Genomic DNA, 24,835 nt, shown 5'->3' with positions numbered 1-24,835 from the left:
CTCGAGAACTCAGATGGACACGGTTCATGAATCGGGTTCCCCAACTGTCAGCCTTTTACGCCAATATTAAGAATTCAGATCACCATGGTTCGTGAATAGTCTCGGTCTGAACTTATGGTTTGCGAACTGGTTCGCCAACTTTCCTGTATTTCAGAAACTCATATATCTATGGTTTTCGAACTGGTTTTCCATCCTACCCTGAGTTAAAATATCAGAAGTTCTGAATTTTTCTTTTGATGTTTGAAACATCCCCAAATGATAAAATCATTGCTTGGACAATTTTCAAATTGATCCGCAAAATCAATTCTTGAATAATAAATTATTTCGAACTAATATTGTTAAGGACCTTTAAACATCTAATGCTTAAGTCATATTTCGAGATGTTTAACAAGACAAGCTTGACTCGAAGTTTTTTCTTTGCAATAAATCTACTAGGAGTCATATGACATAGTCTCAAATAAATAAAATGATAATATAGTGAGTAAAATGGAATGGTTCACTCTTCACATACCTTGTTGATGAAGTTCTCCAAATATCTTCGTCAATCTTCAGTCTTCGAGGGTCATGTATGATACTCAACTTCCAAATTCTAAACCTAGCCCGAGACTTGACTTAGTAAATTAGAAATCAAGATATAATTTTGTTCATCTAACATTGACAATAAACTTGACATAACAAAACTTGTGGGATCAACCGAGCAATGCTCTAACAATCCCCCCCTCTTTGTCAATTTCAGTGATAAAACTATTCAATATATATATATTGAAAATAAAATGACCTTTCAGCTGAAAATCCACTATGCTTGATTTCTTGGTTCTTTAACAAGCTCTTGAATTCTTCTTACTTTAAGTTCTTCAATGGTTCTGCATGTGTTCGTTCAACACCTTTGTTGTTGGATATTTGTAGCGATAACAACTTATGGGAATACACAAATAGAACTTTGTCAAAATGAAAAATCACTCAATGGTTGTTATATACAGAAACATAGTATTGTTATCTTCTCCAAAGCTCAATTGCACCAAAACTTTGAAACAATACTACGATGATATGTTATCCCCCTTAGTCAATACATAAATCTTTTGTAGAATAGGTAAAACCTATGGATCATAATCCACTCCCCCTTACATAATGCTCCAAAAATCCATATGTTGTAGTAAGATACTTAATAATTCCCTTTTTGTCAACAAAATTGACAAAGACGAAAAACAGGGATCATAATAAATTATACAAAAAAGTGCTAAAAATTGAGAACACATACCAGCTTTTAGTTTAGATAATTTCACCAAGAAAACTCGGCGTTCTCGTCAAGGGTATATATAGGTACAAGCGTCTCTACAACTTACACATCCTCTCTCCCCACAAATATATGTCAATTAAGCACAAGTTCAAAAGAACTCTCCCCTAGTTGATGCCATTCCCACAGAGCAACATGAACGACATTTACGTTAATCACAAGAGAAGGATTTTCCTTGATATCAACAAATTTACTCGCCAATTACAAACAAAGTAAATTTGTATCCAATATTTTCTCTCTTCTCGCCACTTACGAGCAAATAAGTTAAAAATACCGATCTTAATGTTAGAGACACTAAGATACAAAATTTTCGTGAGAATAATAATCATCAACATAAACTATTCTCTACGCCAGTTACGAACAAAGAGGACAATTAATGCGATATGACTCAACATAAGAATTATAACTTCCCTAGCCATGTACGGATGTAGAGATTAAAGTTCATCACTTATTTATTGGCAGTTATGCAACCAAAGAGGAAAAGATATTCCTATAGAACATCTTACAAAATCCTGTAGCAGTACATTCACAAAGTGCAATCGTGGAGAGATCAATACTGCAATTCTAAAAATAGTTTACTCCTCTATTATCAAGAGTTAAGAGCTTAGCCTATGAGAATAAATTTGATATCTTGTTCTAATCAATATAATATGATAGCAAAGAACAAACCTCACAAAATAAGCAATATATATAAGCCATGATGAAGATTAGGTATTGCAAGCCATCTTCTAAAATAAAATTTAATTAAATAAACTTTAATCATGCAAGATGATAGTATTTGGAATAGCTAACGTCACACATAAAAAATACTCCAAAAGCTAGTGTTCTTCCTTAAACAATAAGAATAAATTCCTGCAATGGCTTAACAAGTAAAAATAAACGATTGAAAAAGGCATCTTAATCTGGAGTACAGATGTAATCTTCAACCTCTCTGTATGCTTCAAGTTCTTCCTTGATCAGATTTATCAGGGATTCAAGGTTCTCAATTCTGCCTTCAAATCTTTTGGAGGAAGATTGCATATTTTCACTTAATGCAAATTTTTTAAGCATTAGATTCATCTTAAGAGTAAACTCATTAAGTTGAGAGTTTGACAAAATATTACAAAGTGAAGAAAAGCCTTTGTCTTGACTGTAATCATTATCATGAGATTCAAAGAGAATTTTCTTAGTAGGAAACAATATAGTCCAGACATTAATTATCTTCTTTGTTGAAGTTAGACCAGAAGAAAAAGAAGACATGTTTGAAGGCTTTTCTTATGCAATAAATTCTAAGAAGGAATGAGAGTAGACTAATCCCTTTTTATAACGTTCTTAAGTTCACGAATTTTCTTTCAGCTAAGTTACGGAACTGTGGTGCCTAATATGGTAAAATCTTGTACACAAACTATTTTCCTTTTTAACCTTACCCGAACCAGAAATTGAGAATATTCAAACTTGTAGAATTAATAATGTTTAGAGAAAAACTCTACAATTAGACCTTTCTTGGTAAACAAAAACTTGTCTTGCAGAGAGCCAGATCGGAGAGTTAGTTCAGATATTTCTACCCTATTTAGGTTGTAGTTCTGACCCAAGAGAGATGAGGACTAACCGCAAGATAATTACAAGGAAAAATTCCTCCCACATAGTGGTGGGTTAGGAGGTTTTACATGAATATAAAAGTTTTTTGGGAAGTTATTATTCAATTGAGGTCTTTTTATATGAACCAAGGGATAAACTGTAAGATCTAGTTTACCCGAAGGCTTTGAAAATATCTTCTTGTTCCGCAACTTATTCTTATGACTTTAATAAAGATCCAAATATTAAGTATAATATTTACAATCTCCTTTGAAAGGATTGTCTCTTTCACTTTCTCACCAACATTCTTCTTCCAAGATTGTGGAGGGTGAGAACAATGATTTCCTTGGTCTCTGATTCTAAAAACATATTGATCATCATAATGATCTCATTATTTACATAGGGAAAACTGAGAAATGGTTTCAAGTCCTTGCAGATGAACTGGTATTCTTCTCGGCTAGAGATGAGTTCTTATTTGCTCCTTTCTCATTTTGTCTAGCTCATATTATATGCCTTCAATCTTTTTGAATATAAATGCATTTTCCAGTTGAACGTTAATATTCACCGAATGAATCTATTCAATCAAGAGACTGGTTTGTTCTTCTGAGGCAGGAAGATTGTCTTACAGGGAACGGTCAGAACTATTAGAGGTAGGAATATGATCATCAGCAAAACAAGCAAGAAGCTCAACCTTGAATGAAAATTCAACATCTGGATAATAGTCTAGAGTGGCCATAAAAGCTTTGGCTTTCTTACAGTATTCCTTATTTGGACAAACAGAGATGTGATGTCCATGACCAAAACACTCAGAACAGTGATAAGTGTCATTGTTGATTCAAACTTTAGCGTTCACTGTCCTACTTGTTTGGGAAGAATTTTAAAGATATTTTCTTTCTTCGTCTAAGAGTTTTCTTAATATGTTGTGCAAACAATGATAGAGTAGAGTTTAAGTTATTATCATCTTCTTTAACAATTAGTTCAGGATAGAGAGTTTCAGAGTCATCATCAGTAATAATAACATCATTACATGATCTGGTATGAATAACTCTTTTAGTACCGCATTCGAGATCAAAAATCTCTAGCTTTTCAATAAGGATGTTTCTGGAAAGTGTAGTAAGATCATTTCCTTCCGTGATGGCATATTTCTTAGACTCATATCGAGCTGGCAAATATATTTTCATCACAATATCTCTTTTAGGAATAATCATTCCTAATGCACGACAAGCATTCAATATTTCAGACAAATTGTAATTAAATTTCACAAACGAATCTTCATCTGCCTTATGAAGGTTTTCCTAGTCAGAAGTTAGCTTTTGAAGTCTGGATTCTTTTTTTGTAGTATTCCCTTCAAATACGATATCTAATATATCCCGAGCATCCTTTGATCTAGTGCACATAGACACATGATGTTGAAGATCTTGGCTTATGGCATGGATAATAGGGTTCAACCCATCATAGTTGTGTTTAACATCACTGATTTCAACATCACTATATGTAGTTATATCTTTCGGAACAACAACTGCCCCTTCTCCAATCATTGGAAGATTGTGTCCACTTACAACAAGAACCTATATTTTGAAATCACAAACTTGTAAGAAGGATCGCATAGCTATATAACATCATAAGCAATTTTTTCCATCGAACGCTGGTGGTACGTTAATCGAGATTGCACTCTTGTCCATAATTCAGATCACCACAAAGACAGACTTGTTAGGTCTAAAGGTGTTTGCCTTCTCTAATACCAATTGAAAAGGAGAGTATACCAAGTACACCACCAACTTTTTCGTTCGGAAACCTATATGGACAAAACCTAATACAAACGCAAGTAAACCAACTTAATGATCCTTGACAATATGTATATAGAGTTTATATCTCTATCTCTTCTCAATCAGAAAGTTAACCCGATTGTTAAGAAAAGTACTTGGATGGTCCCAAAAGTCAATATCCAAGATCAATCTAGTGGTATCCAAATAATCCAATCGGAATTATGCCAAGTATGAAACTTGTTATTTATCTTTCAAGATACGAATTCTACACGAACGAGTCTCTCACAATTAATATGGATGTATTTATTAAGATTGAATATGTACTACTTATATAAATACAATTATAAAGATAAACAAGTAGTGTTTTGAATTTTGGCACAATGGATATTAAAGCAGGTAAAAATACTATGCACTGGCGTATCAATCATTGAGTAGATTGATTGTTCATTCTAAATTCTCTAACTTAAGTATTCTTAAAAGTTATTACCAATCTACAGATATTCAACAACAAGGTGCTTAACGATCATATGTATAATAATTGAAGAGCTTGAAGAACAAAGAATTCAAGAGTGTTGGAGATTAAATAAGTCAAGAAGCATTGTGGAGATTGAGTTGAAAATTATTTATTTTTGAATCCATACATAATTGATAGTTTTGTCACTAAAGTTGACAAAGGGGGAGAATATAGGGCACCGGTCTGTTAAACTCACAATTTGTTGTCAAATTTAGTTGATCAAAACCATGTATTGATTTATAGTCTACTAAATTTAGTCCCTTACTAGGAATAAAGCATGGTTATTGGCTATCAGAATTCACCAATCGATCTAGAAGATTGAAGACTGAAGAACAACAGAGACATCTACGGGGACTTCATCAACAAAGATATGTGAAGACTGACTACCCTATTTCCTCATATTTTCCACCATTCTATTTACTGACACAATATAGTATGACTCTAGTATTATGAACAAAATTTCGAAGAATAAATTTCGAGTTTAAACTAATTATTGATAAATATCGAATTACTTCGAGCAATGAGAATTATAAAAAATTATCGCATAATAGGTTGAGAAAAATTTATTGTTTAATATATCATAATTGTGTAAGAAATTCATAGGAGACATGAAATTATATTCATGTTCATGAACTGATTTGGTTAATACTTGAATTTTGACTTTATTGATGATATTCTTGATAAATAAATATCTTATTAACTCACGTACACAAACTAATCAGTTCACGAACTGGTTTATTTTTGACATGTTCCTAGACACTTTCAAATCCTCAAGTATGCGAATTGATTTAGTCAGAAAACGAACTAGTTGATTTTAAGAGGTTCCTAGACACTATTTATAACTTGAGTACACAAACTGATTTTGACAGTGTTATCATCGAGCTTCATGATTGGTTGATGGTTTAGAACAACTTAGCCATTGTTCTTAGGATAATATTTTGGTGCAAAAATCTCATATCAGAAAATACTCGGGTGCACATTCTTCTTTGCATTTCAAGGCAAATTTCTCACATGCTTATATGATTAATCTATACAGTGAGAAGTTGAGCTTACTTGGTGTTAAAGTAATTCGTAAATATGGAAACTAGTTAATTAGTGAACTCAACTTTGATTGTAAGCTACCTAACCTTGTCCATCATTATGAATAGAGGACCCTTTGTATACTAGAATCCTAATCATGGTACACCGTTTCTTAGTTGCGTCTAGAATCTCCCTCTAAAGACCTAGGTTTCCTTGTAAAACTGTATTAGGTTACGACTTTTGAATTCTTCATTAAGGTATTCGTGAAGCCGGGTCAAACTATCTTTTATTTGATAGTTCTTGATATCCGGAATCAAATCTTGATCATCGTAGTTCTTGATTATTCTAGGTTCGTCTCTTTTGGTATACGACCATTCAAGAAATACGGATCATAGAATAAGATTGATAAATATTACAAAGTTCTTTTCGTTTCATAGTTTCATATCAGTTAGATTGATCTTGTGAGGTAGTATCGATTAGGCATCTTTATTACCTTTTAAAGAGAGTAAGCTATCTTAATTGTTGAGGTTTTCTTGATATATATTTTTTTATCCTTGAAGATCCCTCATTATAAATCATATGTCAATTACCTTGATTTATATCTTCCCGAAGAAAAACAGTACGCCATTAGAGGCAGAATAATTAAAAGTCTTCATTGCGACTGAAGCAATTCCTAGGACTGTAAAGGATGTCATCTAGGGGAATCAAGTGTGTAGCATCTTGCAATATCAAAGACACTTAAAGGAGCATAACTGAAGCTAATTTGGTTGGAGTGCTGATTTGATCTTGACTACATTCTAACCCGAAATTTGATAATAGGCTAGTGCTTGTAGTGGCTTCATACAATGCGATTTTCAAACTGGACGAGGTCCCGTAGTTTTTCTACAAGATTGTAGTTTCTTCGTTAACAAATTTTTTGGTGTCATGTGTTATCTATTTTCCACATTATATTGTTTATCTCTATAATTGAAATATCGCAAGTAGTACGTCAATCAACCCAGACAGTTTTTTGCTCAAATATATAGAACCTAAAAGATTTGTTATGCGGATTCATTTCTAGAAATATAGATTACAAGACTTGCTCTTGTTAGAATTCGGTCTGTGTACGTTCGGGTACATAATAAGTCGACCTTGTTTTACAATCAGGTAAAAAGATCTTTTTCTATTGATCTATGATCTATACTTATTAATTGTACAAGGAATTGTCCATACAAGTTCACGATTTTTTTCTCTGCGATTTACTAGGTACGATTTTCTGTACAGGCTGATTCAACCAAGCATAGCTCAACAATAGTGATGTTCTCAAAATGCTACTCTAATTTTTGGTAAGAATATAAGTTTTGTGAACGGAACATTTGGCCAAAAATATTGGCTTAAAATAAATCATCTTTTGGATTTGATATGAAAAATTAATGGTTGTGAGAATAACCATGTAAATATCCATCCCAATAACCTTTTTTTTTGTTTTTTTTTTTTGTTGCTTCCGGTGTAATTTTCAAACTACATCCAAGTATTTACTACTTTATTTATACTACACTCCTTTATATTTTAGAATTATATATTCATCCCTGGGAGTGTAAGAGCGTATCGTACGTGTCTTTAGCTAAAAAAACTTTCAGAAGGATTTTCTCTCTTTCTCTAACAACTCTAAGAATCAATGTCGACGAAGACGAAGAACTTCAGAAGGAAAAGAACTCACGAAGACGAAGAAGATGAAGAATCTAAGAAGAAACAGTCCAAAGAAGAAGAAGAGGATGAAGAAGAAAGTAGGTAACTTTCGTCCATTCCTGACCTCTTTTTTAGTTCATTCAAAAACAAACACCTAGGGCTTTTTATTTAATTGCATACAAGTTGATGTAATTTGTAGGTAATTTATTTCTGATTGATTACTATATATGGGTATACTTTGTATTCACATATATTTGTGTTTTCTAATGGGTTTAGGGTTTTAATTTTTCAGATTGGCATTAGAGGAAATTAAATTTCTTCAGAAACAAAGGGAGAGGAAATCAGGGATTCCAGCCTTACCGAGTTTACAGACAGATAGTGTTGCTCCAAAGCAAAGTGAAAAAAGTAATGAAGGAGGAGATGGAGAGGAAGACTTGGTTTTACAAGATACATTTGCTCAGGAAACTGCTGTATTGGATGAAGATCCAAATATGTAAGAATATATTCATTGTGCTGCCTATTTCAGATGATTTATGCATATGTATTTAGTGAGTGATTCTGTGATTCTCCGATGAACAGGGTAAAGTATATTGAACAAGAAATGGCAAAGAATAAGGGGAAGCAAATTGAGGATGTTGATAAAGTTGAGAATGATTTAAAACGTGCTGAGGATGAATTATATGTTATTCCGGACCATCTTAAGGTGAGTTAAAGATATTGTAATCTGATTGTTAGAAAATATTTCATTGTGGATCATGCTAGTATGTTAGGTTAGACTTATATTTTTTTTCAATGAATTTTTTGATCTTTGTGTGCATTCCAGTATACCAGCTAGTTTTAAGCACATGAGTGACATCGAGTTGATGAGAACTCAACGATGGGGGGACGTAACACTGAAACTGTGACTTAGACAAGAACACTGCTATTTTTTTTAATCTATATATAACTTCGATTCCGAGACTCAAGTCCTTCTCCCTCTATGTAAGTAATGGAATAGAGATAACAACTGCACACGCTTGTTTGCGCTCTAATTTTGCTGCTGAAAGTGGAATGGATTTAAGAGATTACTCCACCTTAAGTTGAACTCACAGCTGAGTCACAGTTCCAAAAGATGCATATATGAAGCTATAAATAGTTTGATTTAGTGCGAGCTTTTGAAGTTATTATCCTAATTGTTTTGGTCCAACGAGTCCCAGTAGTGTGGTTAGGTCTGTTTCTTGGCACTCAAAGTTCAAAGTTGTTTCCTTGTACAGCAACATGCATGTTGAACCAGTATCCTGATCCAGTTTAAAATAGTTTTGAATCGTGCTGTAGCATTGTAGTATGATATCTTGATGCTCATGTTTTCCTTCTACTATATGACAAGGATCATAGTATGTTAGGTAGTGTACACCACTAAGCTTCTCTTTTGTTCAGGTGAAAAAGAGGAACTCAGAAGAAAGCTCTACTCAGTGGACTACTGGGATAGCGGAAGTTCAGCTTCCCATTGAGTATGTTTTTTCTGCTCTTTGTCTGTTTTTGGTCATTCATAACAGTTCAGCTTAGACCATGAGCATGCCACATTACCATGTTTGATACCTGGTTAATTCATTCTAATTGATGATCAGTTCAGTTTGTCTATTCCCCTGTGTTTGATAGGTAAGTCCTTTTTTTTTTCTAATTTTGTAGATACAAATTGAGGAATATTGAAGAAACAGAGGCTGCCAAAAAGCTTTTGCAGGAAAAGAGGCTGGCTGGCCGGTCGAAGACAGAGTCGAGCATCCCCGCAAGTTATAGTGCAGATTTTTTCCAACGTGGCAAGGACTATGCAGAAAAACTTCGGAAAGGTGTGTATCTTGGCTGTTCAAAAATCCCGTGTAGTTATTTTTATGTAACTATTTTGTGGACATCTATCACACAATTTATAAAATTGTAGAAGTTACTTATAAGTGGATACAATAGGTGTTCCTACTTTTGAGTTCTTTGCTTGCCCTTGAATTGCATCAAAACTTTATTGTGCAGAACATCCAGAGCTGTACAAGGATAAAAGCACACAGGATAATGATGCTAGTACAAAACCTACGGACACGGCTAATACAGATGCAGCAGGTCGGAGGCAAGCTGCAACAGATCAATTCATGCTTGAGCGATTCCGTAGACGAGAACGCCAACGTGGTATGCGGAGATAGCTCATATGTGGGTTTCGTCTTTCGAGTTGCCTGCCCCGTCACACCCTTAATTTCATGGGCTGACAATGGTTTCTCGATCTACTGCTCGCAGTGCTTAGTATAAAAGCTATACAGTAAACAGATCTCTCAAATGGGTTAACATGGATTTGATAGCGTTTCCTTGATATTCTATCTGGATAGTGCTGCTTTCCCGCCGTACAGGCATCACCGATCAAAATCAGTGAGTATATGGAAGCTGACCATTGGAGGATGTGGAACTCGTGGTAATGCCTAGTTGTGTACGGATGGTGCTTGTACTGCATTTCACGTTATATTCCCTATATTCTTTTGTTTTTGTTATTTTCTTTTTTAGTCTGAATGGCTAGTTCCATTAACCGTCTAGTTTCTTTTTAGGTTTTAATCTGTATTATTCTGTATTGTGGATTGATTACATTGAATATATTCCCTTGTAATGGAAGGATCTTAATTAGCCATTTCTGTATCTGATCTTTAGCAATTGAAATTTTCTCTATTGGAAGTCATCTTAATGGGTAGTGGTGGACTCGTGGGTAACCATCTCCAAATGTGTATTCAGTGGGATATTAACTTTTGGTTTTCTTGATGGCTTCATTACTAGATCAGAGTAGATCTAGTATTAGATAAAGAGCATTTCTTTTTGGTTGTCCATGACTCCATCCATGAATATATATCCTTCTTCATTTGTAGTAACACGGTATGGAACAATTGTGGCTTCAATGTGAAGAAATTCCCAGCATCTGCTTATCCATTTGTTTTTGCAAAGTAAACTATTTTGCAGTATTTAATATGTATTTGTCTATCTCTCTTAAAAGAAAAGCAAAATGTTCTTTGGATCACAACTCAGCTTCCACTAATTCAAAAAGCCTCGAAAAGAAAGAAAGAAGTTCATATCTTTTGGTACTTTTTGTCAAGTTTATAAAACTTCTTAGCAGTGTTTATACTTTCATAACACATCTGACCCCATTCTCCTCTTCCTACTAACATCCTTACTCAAAGCTTAGCCAGTATGAGGACTAACTTACTTGGTCTGAAAACTATCAGAAGCCACATTAGGCAATCTGTTCACTGGAACAGCCTTAGCATCATAGTGTTCCTTGTTTTCTGTGCAACTCTTGCGACTGTTGTGGTGATCTTAACATGCCCCCAGGTTTTAGAGGTTTTCAGATTCTTCTTTCCCCTCCTTTTCTCCACTGGGATATGCATTACAGTCGCTTATCAGTTCTTATTGTCATCAGGGAATTGTCATCACCACGTTGACTGGGATAGAGGATTTACAAATTTTGAAGAGGAAATGAGAGGAGATCAAGCCCATCAACAACAACGAAGTTACGGTAATCAATTTACTTTCTTCATGGAGGATGTTGTTGAAGCAAGTCCTGCTGCACTAGTAGATGGTCAACTGGATAAACATTTAGAGAATGAAAATTGTCATCATTTGAGAGTGAAGGTAGTTATGAAAGGGAACAAGAAACAGGAGGTAGAAAGGGATACTGAAAATGACATTAGTAATGATAACACTGTTGGTGATTGTCTTGAAGAAGAGGAACAACAAATCGTCTCATCAAGGGTACATAATTTTGCTGAGGGTGTCTGGAATTGCTATTTCGGAAGAGATTACATTTGGGAGGACTAATAAATTAACCGCAATGAGAAATGAACAGACTCGAGCTGCACATATGGTCCTCATTCAGTGTTTTATCTAATTAGCCTCCACTGGTTGATCCATTCTGGTCGAGTTACTAACTTTCTCTGTTTACCCACTGAGTTATGCTATATTTTTGATGAGCTCAGTTACTCTTTCCAATAAATGGGTGTAGAAAAAATGTGATCAACTTTTACATTAATGGCACACAACAGGATCTCCAATAAGTACAAGAGATTGAAAAATTCAATCATTTTGCTTACTCTTACTTGCACCAGCTCACAAGGTGGGCGCTACATAATTAGCCGCAATCCAAGAAACCTATACTGATACACCCTTCGTGTATTACCCTTTTCAACATATAGAGTAACCACTATACATAGGAAAGTTAAAAAGAAAAAGAAATGCAGATATTTAAAACTGAACATTGCTTGAGAATGTCTGGCCGAAGTACCAATTGTAGGGAGCAACGTCAAAGGCAATGCGTTGTCTACCATCACTCGTCTCAATCTTAAAGGATAAGCTCTGCCCTGTGAGATAGGTAAGACTCTGCCAGTTTGAACCCCAATTTCTTGCCATGGGTAACCATGTGTACTTGTCCTTGGAACCTTTAATCCACACTTTTGTTATGTCACCAGCTCCTGCAACATTACTTATCACCACCAGTTCGAAGTAGTTCCTTCCGTTTATCGTAAATCTCATCCCTCCAGTTCTTCTGCATCTAACCCTGCAACATACATTTCAGAATTAGAAACCAAGCACTTTTTTTTTTTGGGTACACCAATATAGCATGTTAACTCGGATCAGCGATGTTAAGACATACAGTACGTGTGTTACTTTATTTGTTAAACAAGTCTTTTGTATTTTAGGAAATTGGTTTACGTTAGGAAAGTGCCTATGCTTAGAGTTTGATCTTAGTTAGGAAAGTGTCTTGAGTGGTAGTCAAGTTTGTGAACAATATAAATAGTTGTTGAGTCATGAATGTTATCACATCGAATTATTATCAATGTAGTCTTTTATGCTTCCGCGTTTGTGCTCTCTTCTCTCTTGTTCGTTCTTTAACTTGGTATCAGAGCAAGTTTCGATCCTCACCTTCTCTCTCTTTCTCTACTTTCTTTTCATACACAGAAAACTTAAACTTCCCATTCATCTTCTTTTTAGCATCTTCTTCTTCAATTCTTTATTATCAAATTCTTTATTCACGTCCGTGTTTAATAATTCTTCTCAATCTTATCAGCATTAATCTCTCATTGTCACCGCCATTAGCTTAGATCCAACATCAGCTCCATCTTCGCTACCAAGCTCGAGCCAACTTCCAAGTCCGAGCATCACTTCTTCTCTGTTCGTCAATCGCCAATGATGCTCAAACTCCATCGCTACTGCCAACCATTCATGTCTTCACCATCAACCACAACACAAAACCCTTGTTACTGCCTTTATATCCCTTTCATCCCGTACAACACAACTAAACTCGATCATCACCGTGTCTTCCATCAACAACTTCCAGCATCAATGTCATCACAACAATTGAGTTCTACTCCTCTACTCGTCTTCCATCAATCACCACTGCTATGGATGTCATCATTTCCTGTTTTCATCTCTTCACTGCACCATCGTGATTATCACGAGCTTCTCCATCATCACCATTACTGGCAGCAAGGTCTCTTGTTCTTCCCAGCTCTTCTCAATAGCCATATCCTCGCTGTCCATCTTCACTGATACATCAATGGCATCAAGCCAATTTCTCCATCGAAAGCATCTAAGTCCACCAACTTCATCATACACTGCAGCCAAGCCGACGACAACAACAGTTCGAGCTTCCCACTTCTCTTTATCTTCTGTCGATCACCATGACATATTCTAACTCCTTCGTCACTACTGCCAACAACTACCAGCTCTATTCTCTGTTTATATCTCCACCATAACCACATTATCTACTTCAGCTTCCACGATCACCAAACTCCAAAGTTCAGTCCATATACTCCTTTCCGTCATCGTCTGTGACTCTGTTTACTCGAGCCTTCATCGGCAACAAGCTAACGTCGAGTCCTCCGTCATCTTCTCTGTATTCTCTTCCATATCCGACTTCGCAGCACACTACCAAACTTGTAACTTCTTATCACTACCACCTGTTTCCCATTCTTATTCTTTCTACACAACAGTACATCTCGTCCATACCTCTTTCTTATTCTGTCACGACTTCTACCACTTATTCCTTAATCTTGATCACTACCATGTTAATCTTTCATTATCGTATTAATCTTGATCTCCCATCTGTTTGGTATACGTACCTCCACTTAATCTGTTCCCTCTTCACTAGCCCCAACTACCTTATTTACTCGATCCTTTTTTCTTCTCAACTTTGTGTTCTACTACACGGCCTCCCTTATTCTTTAACCTTCTTTACTTAATTAATCACGTTCTCTATCTTTTAATCATCTACTATTCTTTCTTTAATATCATCTATTGTTTCTTCTTCTCAATCTTCTATTATGTCATCTTTTCAATTTTTCTTCAACCTCACTCAATCACATCCGGTTCTATGGTTGCTTTGAAATTTCTTGATGTCAGGTTCAAGCTCACGGTTCAAGATCACCCGTTACGCTTGCGGGAGGGTGTTAAGGCATACAGTACGTGTGTTAAGTAACACACGTTTATTTGTTAAACAAGTCTTTTGTATTTTAGGAAATTGGTTTACGTTAGGAAAGTGCCCATGCTTAGAGTTTGATCTTAGTTAGGAAAGTGTCTTGAGTGGTAGTCAAGTTTGTGAACAATATAAATAGGTTGTTGAGCCATGAATGTTATCACATCGAATTATTATCAATGTAGTCTTTTATGCTTCCGCTTGTGCTCTCCTCTCTCTTGTTCGTTCTTTAACTAGCGAATGTATATATTAAAGCTTACTTTCGGAGGAGGACGGGGACGATTCCTGCTCTATAGATGGCAATCTTTTCAAAGGCAGGTTGTGCCATGTCGAAATGCTGCAGTGGAGGGTTGCACCAACCACCATTGTTATTTGGGAGAGCGTAGTTTGGTGGGCAAAAATTAGTTGCAGTTATGGTAATATATGTTCCCTTTAAACAATTTCTGGGAGCCTGAGTGGAGTCACAGACAATTTGATAACAAGAACCGCATGACTTGCCACCGTTGAAGAGTGCTGTGCTCAATGCAGCAGTATTAGTCCCATATCCATCATTGTATAGATTCGTGTACCCACATGCACCCCCTGCAGAATTTATACATATTCATATATCAATGAGCCAAATAATCTAAGACAAATATATGCATTGGACAAAGTAGTCAGTTAGATGGATACAACGACCAGATACGATAATATCACAACTCACCCATGGTTCCTGAGGCATCACTTTCACCATAAAACGTAGCATGAGCTCGGAGCCAATTATTAGTTGCATGAGCTGCATCAAAATTAAAGGACAGTAGCAGCACAAATACCAGTACCACAGGTATCTTCATCCTGAACAAAGTACTAGTAGTACCTCTAACTATACTCAACTGCTTCTCCATTCTCTGTCTCTTTATTTCTCTCAATAGCTAGCTAGAAACTCAGATGTCTTAGCTCTTCTTGTTGATAATGTATTTATATAAGTAACATATAGATAAGAAATTCATTATTGATAAATGATAATTGGAAACAGGTATATAAGTGCTAGGTCATATATACGAATTATTAGTGGTACTTGCATTACTTAATTTAGGTACTGGGTAGGAAGTCTTGGTTGAATAATCAGCTTAACGTTTGTTGCTTGCAGCTCTTGAGCTGAACATGCAAAAGCTGAAAATGCGGAGAAGTTTTATGATGACTGAAAATTTCGCCCAACGATTTTAGGCATTCTGGCGTCTGGCGAAATTCTATTTCCAGCTCGATTTGTTTGTCCCTCTCTTCAGGTCAACCCTCTAGCTAGCATATTATATAGATAACGATCCCATCATGCAGCAAATTGTGCCACATTTTCTGGCTTGTCATATGGGGACGTTTACCTTCCATTCTATAGTTCACATTCTTCTCCAGAACTAGCTCGTGTATTCCGTACTAGTATATTAATTCTGTCACATGCATATCATGGAGCCTATACGGCTAATATATTCTGCACCGAATATCTGACGTATTGGATTAGGTCAGCTAGGTCTTCATTCCTGCATGCAGTGTTGGATTACCAGGCAGCTGGCCGGTATGCAAATTACTCACCAACCACCATCATCATTATCAAAATTGATCCAGGTAAAAGACACAGTATCAATGACCATATCTGTTGCACATGTACCTACTAATTACATAGCAGCTGTACCTTATCAGCAGCACTACTGCACTACAACTAAAACTAATCAATGCATATTAGTAGAAATTATTAATTGTTGATCGGTAATAAGATATATTAATTCAGTACTGGATCGACATTGTGAATTCGGGTCATGGTATTGCATCTCATCAGTGTTAAGTGCAACTGATATCAACACATGTTTTGGGTAAAAAAAACAGATGGTCAACTCCACTTGTGAATTTTCAGGTTTCATGGTTTTTTAGATTTTACTTTTTGCAGGCCCTTAACTAATGCATCCGTTTCTTTGACCTTTGCATATGAACCATTTTTTGGGACCATAGTTTTTTTTGGGACCATGGTTTTTATTTTGATAAAGGTATTAGAAGTAATTCTAGGTCACCACATATCTGGTTATTTATTTAATACCTAATTTACCCTCTTAATTAATTTTAGGTTATGATTAGTGAATGATTTAGTTAAAAACAATTAGTGAGATTAAATTAAAAGATGGGTTTATTATTAGTTGAGTAGAATTATTGAGAGAGTAGAGTTAGAGAAGATGAAGGAGAAAAACATGGAAAATAATTTTTTTTTTCCAATTCACTAAGTTTGAGTATTCAAATGATGAAAACTCATCTGATTATTCATCTCCATCCTCTCCTAGAATATTTGTTAATCTTCAAAATGATCCGGATTTGAACTGGTTTTTGAACAGTTCAGTTACTTTATATGAAGAACAAGTAACCGAACTCATCTGAAGCTGTAGTTCGGTTACTTTATATGAAGAACAAGTAACCGAACTCATCTGAAGATGTAGTTCGGTTGCCCCGTGAGATGAACAAGTAACCGAACTCATCTGAAAGTGTAGTTCGGTTACTTGTTCCAAACACGCAGGTTACCGAACTCTCTAATAATTTCTAGGAGTTACAGCGTTATGTTCGGTTGGTTCGCAAACTGCATGCACTTTTGATCTAACCGAACTTTACGTAATATAAGAGTAGTTTACAAAGTTCGGTTCTTTCGCAAACTTGAACCTAACAGCTAACCAACCGAACTCTGAGTTCGGTTTCTGCGATAAAATTGTCAAGTTACCGAACTTAACAAACAAACAAAAATGTGAAGTTTCAGCGTCTATTGGCTAAGTTCGGTTACTTTGTAGTTTTAAAATTTTTTGCGAACAAACCGAACTCTATTGGCTAAGTTCGGGTATTTTGGAACTCAACATAGTGGCCACAACAACACAGTTCGGTTAGCCTGGATTTGTTTTTTTTTTTCCGGTTCTAAGGGTGGAGTTCGGTTACTTTGTAATTTTAAATTTTTTTGCGAAACAACCGAACAAAGAGTTCGGTGACTTAGTTTTAAATCCAATAGAACCGAACTGTTCTTCGTGTTCTTCATTTTCAAGAAGTTCGGTTAGTAAACTAGGGTTTTTTGGAAAATCGACCTAACCGAACATGGCTCTGTAACTCCTATTAAAACCCTATTTTGATGATTTATATTCGATTGAAGAAATCAAAATCAAATTAAAGCGAAGGGTTTTGTTGAAAAATACCTCCGGAGTGGTCCCATGGCAGAATCAGGTTGTGCCTGGCGTCTTTTATACTCGATAAAATTATTATGTAACCGAACTTAATTGTGATTGCATTGATGTTGTTACATTTCTTAAATAGGCGGTGGTGGTGGTGGTGGGAGGAGGTGGTGGTGGTAATCGGTGGTTGGTGGTGGTGATAATCGGAGGTGGTGGTGGTGGTAATCGGCGATGATGGGCGGTGGTGGTGGGAGGAGGTGGTGGTGGTTATATATATATAGGTGGTTATTAGGTTGGTTTTAAGTTAAATTAGGTTAAGGATAGGTTAGTCATTTCAACATTTTAGGACACCCCTTATCACTATAGGGAAGGTGGCCTAATAAAACCATGGTCCCCTCAAAAAAACCATGGTCCCTAAAAAAATCATTCTTCCATATGCGCAGGAATTTTAACTGGCACCCAACTTCTTAGATGAAATGAAAAAGCTCATATTCCATTAAATTATTAAGCACATGATTACAAAATGATTTTAGAGTGGATCAAACAATTGCAATTAAGCTTCTCTATTCATTACATGTTTTTTTCATCTGAAACATCGTTCGGTCGGCCATGGTGTAGCTGTTAGGTACCATCATATTGTTTTCCTCATATCGTAGTTCCAGTTCGGCTGTCTATCGTTCACCCTACCCTGTGGAACCTCCTTCTGGTGGTTTGCTGCTAATGCTTTTACTGCTGTTGCAGGTGTAGGAGGAGAAGTATTTGAGCCACATACATTTCCATACTCCCCATCCTTTTCAATTATTGAGTTATCTAATCTTATGTTTACTAATCTAGCCAGGTGGGCGCTAAAATATAATTAGCCACAACCTAAGGAATCTATACTATTACAACATTTATAATGCTCTTTCTATTGATACAAAGAGTTACAGGACAAGATGAATTTATCCAGAAAATTAGAACTGCACATTGCTGGTAAAGGTCTGTCCGAACCTCCAATTAGAAGGAGCAACATCATACGCAATGCGGACTCTACCATTGCTGGTCTGTATTTTGAAGGATAAGGTCTGTCCGGTGAGATAAGTAAGGCTCTGCCAGTTTGCACCCCGATTTCTTGTCATGGGAATCCATGTGTACTTGTTTTTTGTTCCTTTGATCCACACTTTTGATATGTCACCTGCTCCGGCTACGTTGCTAATCACCACCAGTTCAAAGTAGTTCCTGCCGTTTACTGTAAATCTCATTCCTCCCCTTCTTGTGCACTTAACCCTGCAAAATAGAGATCAAACAATTAGAATTACCAACTAATTAAGTTTAAGTGTGGCTCATCAGTATGATAGATGACGAATATGCATTCATATGAGCTGCTTACTTCCTAAAACGGACAGGAACGATTCCTGCTCTATAAATGGCAATTTTTCCATAGGCAGGTTGAGCCATGTCGAAATGCTTCAGTGGTGGATTGCACTAACCACCATTATTATTTGGGAGAGCGTAGTTTGGTGGACAGAAATTGGTCGCAGTTATGGTGATAGAGGTTCCCCTTTTACAATTCTTGGGTGCCTGAGAGGCGTCACAGACCATCTGATAACAAGCACCACATGTCTTGCCGCCGTTGAAGAGTGCTGTGCTCAGAGCAGCAGTTTTGGTTCCGTAACCATCGTTGTATAGATTCCTGTAACCACATGCACCCCCTGCAGCCAAACATGCATCGGTTCATCAATATTATCCTAACAAAAAAACTGCAGTTGGGCATCATAGCTACTAAATTAATGAATGGAGAAATACTGATCAGATATATAACTCACCCATGGTTCCTGAGGCATCACCTCCACCATAAAATGTAGCATGAGCACGTTGCCAGTTAGCTGCAAAAGCTCCATTAAAATTAGAGGCCATTAGCAGTACTACTACCAGTACCAAATTTATCATAATCTTCTGAACAATACAAGTACTACTTCCTCTAAGGCTACTTGACTGCTTCTCTCCATCCCCCCCCCCCCCCCCCCCCCCCCCCCCCCCCCCCCTCTCTCTCTCTCTCTGAATTGCTCTGAATTGCAATGTTAGATATCTTGTTGGTGTGTTCATGAGCAAGAGCATCTATATTTATAGCTATGCGTAAATATATCCATATAAAATACAGTATAAATTAACGCGTAATTGATAATAAAAAATGAGATAGATAAGTGCTAGGCCATATATATTCGTATAGGCGTAGTATTACTTACTGCATATGGACAGTGGCTAGCTTGATTTAGGTACGTTGATGGGACTCGGGACTCTATAAAATATTAGCTCAATGTTGTTGTTGGCTACTTCTGAACATGCAAAAAGCACATAACAAGGAGGAATTGATGATGAGTACGGTACCAAACAGTCCTCTCTCCTGCTATTTTATTCCCAGCCCGATCCATCGCCCCTCTTTTCATCAAGTCAAACATGTACGTACGTATATGGATCGTATGATATATCAATGTACGGTCTCCATTTGCAGCAAGTTGTGCCATATTTTGTGGCTTGTCTCATGGGGGAATACCATTTTTCTTTCATCTTATCGCTTCGTATTTCTATTGATTCTGTTCCCATGCCATGATGCGTCTATACGGCTCAATATATATTGCACCGACTATATAGATTAATGGTGTGTCTGACGTGGTGTGTCTGACGTACTTGATTGGACAGCGAAGATTAATGTATATGTGTACGTTACTGTTTATGTATGATTCACCTCATTATGAGAGTGCAGGACATCAATGATGATATAGGCTGAACATGTACGGAGTAGTTGCACAGCGCCCAGCCGCCCACCGTATAGTTGCAAGATTAACATGACAACACTAGCTACTAATTCAAAACTAATCAATAATTGATTGAGATAGGACTTAGGAGTTTGCCATAATGCCTAAAATACACTAGATCATGATTACAGAATAATTTTAGCTAGTGGCCCAATCATTTCTCTTGCCCAACATTAGCCATTGGGCTACTGTAATATGTTACATGCAGAGTAACTGTTATGTACCCCCAGTACCTCGGAAAGTTAATCACAACGAATCATCCGAGTCGTCATCATCTTCTTCACTGTCGTCGCTCCTATTTGGCTCTCGATCATTTTCCTTGATCTTTTGATCCTCCTCCTTCTCTGGCGGTTTTACTGCTGCTGCTGCTGTTGTTCCGGGTGGAGGAGCAGCAGCTTTTCCACGATCTGCTCCACGTGCATTTCCATCCCCACCATCCTCTTGCTCCACATGTGAAAATACTTTAGAGGTCAAGGAATAAGTCACAATCAATACCAAAAAGACGCATGAAATTAGCTGCATGTTCAATCTGCGTACACCGCTAGAGTTTTAATCTAAGCAAACTCCAAGAACCGTTCACGCGAGAATCTTTTTGATAACCAGAAATGCAATAGAAGTACAACCAAAAATGTAAGAAAAGGATATCGATATTCCCAGCTGTTCCACCAGCCATAATGTTCAACAGATCTTTCTCTACCCTCTGGACAAGCTCAGGCTGCAAAATTAAACAACATTAGTGATAATTACACATCACAAGTTGCAGAGGGAGACACTTCAAAAGTCGGAGCAAAGTTGGAATTAGTAAGTCATGAGATTGTCGCTCACATTTAGATCAGGTTCCCTGCGAAATCTTCTCCTCCGAGCATCCCTCATTGGAGGGGTGAGCCCATGTCTATACTCCACCCCATCTGGAGAATGGTCTCCCTCTTCTCTAACCATAATTATCTGTTGCAGGTCAACTTTATATTATAAAAGAAACCAATGACTCTGCCACCATAACGATACGTGAGCAAATGCAATTGGTATTACCTGACCAATGTCAGCAGTCTTGACTAGATTAGTATCATCATAAGTCTTGTACGACTCAACAACGCCGGGAAGATCCAAGAGTGAGGCAGGAAAACGTTCGTCACCAATAGCAAATGTACCAGTCCTTCCATCCTCTACAAATGAAGGTGTTCGTTAGAATCTTCAAACTCAATAACTTTTCAAACCCAGCAATGGCAACGACAACATAATGTAAAAGAAGACAGCCACTAAGAGATATTGAGTGGATGGGTGACAGTAACACAGAATAGAAGTCAGAATTTAAATGAACCACAAATGTACAAAGACATTAAAGAAGTAACTGGATGACGTCGAAGGCCCTTTTGTGGTGACTACAAGTGACGCCTGTCAGTCACTAAATATTATCCCCTCAGCAAAAAGGAATTAACTAGTTAGTCAATAGAATTTCTACCAAATTCATCAAAATTTCTTCCAACTCACTGCATTGTTGCTCGGAATTAGGCCAAACATCGGCAACCCTCGCAGCAGTTACTATTTCTATCTCCCCAATCACCCAGAATTACAATAAGATGATTACTGCCGATTTTAATTGTCAGATGGTGTCAGAGATATAATATTAAATTAACTATGAGAAAATGAGAAGCAACTCAAGCAATGCATTCAAACATATATGATAATCATTCCAGTCCAATCCACAATTATAAAATAACTGAAATAGCTTTTCTTAAAAAGCCAGCTACTGACAACGTCGGATGAATATCTTGAGCAGAATAACAGGTTACTACTAATAGCTACAATGACATATATAGCTAAGACTACCATAGAACATTTGCAAGCAAACAGATTCTTCAGAAACCCCCAACTTCAGTCAACATTATACTAACAGATACAACATCTATGCTCTTGACGCACCAGCATAAGTAAGCTGCAACTATTAGCAGAGAAGCCTTTTCTAATAGTCATCCAAACGAGTGACTTAAAAGTCCTCGTGCTTTCAGTTCGATATATGTGTGGTTCAGATACATGCTCCACTTAGCCACAGGCACATAGAATTCCCTTTTGAAATTTATTCAACGTTTGAACCAAAAATCTCACAGTTAGCTCACCAAATACCAGTATCACCCAAGTCTAGAATCTAAAATAAATCAATTAAGAGAGGATGTACCTAAAAATGATATATCCAAGGAGGAGGCTTTATCTTCAGAAGTAGAAGCAGAATTCTCATTGAATAGAAGTTCGATTTTCTCAGCCACGGATGGTGGAACTCTTAGTATGAATTGCTCCTCCATTATCACTAACTAATAATCAATAAATCACACCAATCAATAAAAACAAAATTAAAGTCATCATCACCTGATAAAAACGTAGCAGAGATTTCCAAGGATCTTATTTATTTTTTTGCGGTGCTCTAACAAAGTTCTTTACTTGTGTATTTGAGTATTTACTCCGGCATCAGGTAATCGACGGGATGTTTAGGATGGCGCCGAACTAAGTACAAAAGACAACTGCAATAATATATTTGGTCTGCCTTTTTTTTTTTTTTTTAAGACTGTAACTTCATGTGAATATAAACCGACTGAAAATGAGAATAAGCAATGAGGAGAAATAAAGGCTAAATGCAAAAACAAGTTAAGAAATGCACACACAACTAAATCTTGTCACGAAAACTTTATCCGTAACAGTGCATATGATGTTAAGGTAACTAGGTAAGGCAAGTAATGAATCACAATAGTAGATAAAAGGTAATGTTCTTTTCCTGTAAGCTTTAGAAAATACCTCTTTCACGTACTAAATTCCGGTCTCTTGTTCCTGGAGAAAAACACAAAAGCTCATCAAAAAGTTTGCATAATAACAGATCAAATAGTGAAAATTTAAAACTACATTTGTACGACGTATGATTAGTAGACATTTGATATTCCACACTATTTATGGTAGAAGTTCTTACTTTAAGAGTTATATCCCAAAGTTTAAAAGTAAGATTAAGTAAATGACAAAAAAATAATGTTTCTTCTTTATCTCAACAAACTTTAAGAGGCAGAAATTCCTTTGGATGACTCTGGAGGTAAAGCTAGCTAGCTAGCTGAGCATAATCCAGGATTTCAGTGGGGAAAAGCCATGATAATAAAATCACGAATTAAACACCTAGTTATAAAAACCAGCTGAAATGGGGATCTTGACATAACCCCGACAGAAAGCCAACAATCATGACAATGGTAATAGAACATAGTTGCGCATTAGCGATTTTCTCACCAAGACAACTAGAATCCCCTTTGTGCATCACAAGATGAACAAATAAGAAACCTACCTACTTTCTGCCGTTATGGAACCATCAGCTAGATGAATTGAGATTAATCTAATACAGCCTATACCAAAGCGGGCAGCAATAGGAGCAAACTAGACACCTGTAGTTTAAGTCACCCAGAAGAATACAGTGAGGTTCTAGGGGAGGAAATGAGCAAGTAAACGAAGGAGAAGACTATTGTTATCGCTCGACAGGCCTCTAAGCTACTAACTTATACAGCTGAACCCACAATGTATCAGAAATTCTATAGAACAAATTATTGTACATGAAAACATTAATTGACAACATATAAAGCATACACACAGGCCTGGATAAGGAATTAGCAAACAAAAATATTACTATATCCAACAGAAAAATCAAACTTGTTTACCTTGGCAATTGAAAGAGTTTGCCTTTTTCTATAGATGTTTCAATGAATAACGTTCACTATAGGTGATTTAACAGGGATTCCGCCTAGTATATCACATACTACTATCCCTTAATATTGATTCACAGCAACATTACCACTACTAGTCTACTACTAGTAACGGTAGAAGCCAAAATATACCATCCCACTACAATTATATTATCACAACCAGTACCCGTACTGATTATCACAACCCGTACCCGTACTAAATTTATATTATCACGTACTAAATTGAATTCAATCCAAGAAGTATCTCATGAGCACTGTTTTGCTTTTATAAAATCTTCAATGAGATTCTAACAGACATTTTAACAATTAGCTTAAGGGCATCCAAATATTAAACCTAAATTCCTAATCAATAACTTTAACTTGATGATCATTAATCATTCATAGACACCTTAAGATATATAACTATATATTGCAATCCAATTTACACACCCTAATCAGCAATTTCAATCAAAGAGGACGAATTCACCATGAGGTAGGGAAGTTTCTTACCTCTAATGAAGGAAATCCATGCAAAACCAGAAACCCATTTTCAGGGAAATCAAATTGCAAAGATGAAAGAGATAGTCATGGAAAATAAATTGACAGAGCGAAGAGGTTGGGAGAGACAATACCTTCTTACTTGTTGCAGAGAAAGAAGCACTTCACTTCGGATGCGCAACAGCTGAAATCCTCGTTTTATGCTTTCCTTTATATGTACCGTTCGGTTTTGCGAAACCAACATGTTGCTTTCTGAGTGGGGCAGAAATAAAAAATCCACGTGTCTTACATAAGTTCGAACATATTTCCAATGATATTCAGATAACGGTTTTTGGGGATGTTTTATGGGATATATACCACTTGTACTTAATATCGTAACGAGT

At 36.4% G+C, this 24,835-nt stretch overlaps 4 protein-coding genes and 1 pseudogene across 6 annotated transcripts; 2 read left to right on the top strand and 3 right to left on the bottom strand.

The window, feature by feature from the left end:
* The first annotated feature begins 7,723 nt into the window (after positions 1–7,723).
* Positions 7,724–10,465, top strand: LOC113332863 (protein COP1 SUPPRESSOR 2-like). The gene is made up of 6 exons (XM_026579363.1): positions 7,724–7,918; positions 8,109–8,309; positions 8,396–8,519; positions 9,233–9,306; positions 9,485–9,642; positions 9,818–10,465. The coding sequence occupies exons 1-6, from the start codon at positions 7,806–7,808 to the stop codon at positions 9,982–9,984; spliced, it is 837 nt and encodes a 278-aa protein (XP_026435148.1). The 5' UTR covers positions 7,724–7,805; the 3' UTR covers positions 9,985–10,465.
* A 476-nt stretch (positions 10,466–10,941) lies between these two features.
* Positions 10,942–11,851, top strand: LOC113333338. Its single transcript, XM_026579845.1, has 2 exons — positions 10,942–11,149; positions 11,238–11,851. The coding sequence occupies exons 1-2, from the start codon at positions 11,140–11,142 to the stop codon at positions 11,633–11,635; spliced, it is 408 nt and encodes a 135-aa protein (XP_026435630.1). The 5' UTR covers positions 10,942–11,139; the 3' UTR covers positions 11,636–11,851.
* Positions 11,852–11,962: 111 nt separating this feature from the next.
* On the bottom strand, positions 11,963–15,178 carry LOC113333337 (putative expansin-A17). The gene is made up of 3 exons (XM_026579844.1): positions 14,992–15,178; positions 14,549–14,870; positions 11,963–12,371 (listed from the first exon to the last, which is right to left on the bottom strand). Exons 1-3 carry the CDS (start codon positions 15,170–15,172, stop codon positions 12,059–12,061), a joined length of 816 nt encoding a protein of 271 aa, XP_026435629.1. The 5' UTR covers positions 15,173–15,178; the 3' UTR covers positions 11,963–12,058.
* A 2,749-nt stretch (positions 15,179–17,927) lies between these two features.
* On the bottom strand, positions 17,928–19,425 carry LOC113333251 (annotated as a pseudogene).
* Positions 19,426–20,297: 872 nt separating this feature from the next.
* LOC113333242 (transcription initiation factor TFIID subunit 7-like) lies at positions 20,298–24,642 on the bottom strand. 3 transcript variants are annotated; one of them, XM_026579752.1, is made up of 8 exons: positions 24,587–24,634; positions 23,564–23,660; positions 23,035–23,067; positions 22,424–22,556; positions 21,280–21,413; positions 21,076–21,195; positions 20,896–20,965; positions 20,298–20,702 (listed from the first exon to the last, which is right to left on the bottom strand). In XM_026579752.1, the coding sequence occupies exons 4-8, from the start codon at positions 22,545–22,547 to the stop codon at positions 20,497–20,499; spliced, it is 654 nt and encodes a 217-aa protein (XP_026435537.1). In that variant the 5' UTR covers positions 22,548–22,556; positions 23,035–23,067; positions 23,564–23,660; positions 24,587–24,634; the 3' UTR covers positions 20,298–20,496. The 3 variants fall into 3 exon arrangements, with proteins under 3 accessions (XP_026435537.1, XP_026435536.1, XP_026435538.1); XM_026579751.1 differs by lacking the exon at positions 23,564–23,660 and having other exon boundaries at positions 24,587–24,642; XM_026579753.1 differs by lacking the exons at positions 23,564–23,660; positions 24,587–24,634 and adding an exon at positions 24,465–24,577.
* Positions 24,643–24,835: the final 193 nt, after the last annotated feature.

Source organism: Papaver somniferum, unplaced genomic scaffold, assembly GCF_003573695.1.
Source record: "Papaver somniferum cultivar HN1 unplaced genomic scaffold, ASM357369v1 unplaced-scaffold_132, whole genome shotgun sequence".
NCBI classification, from domain to species: Eukaryota; Viridiplantae; Streptophyta; class Magnoliopsida; order Ranunculales; family Papaveraceae; genus Papaver; species Papaver somniferum.
This window is presented reverse-complemented; position numbering and strand designations above follow the sequence as displayed.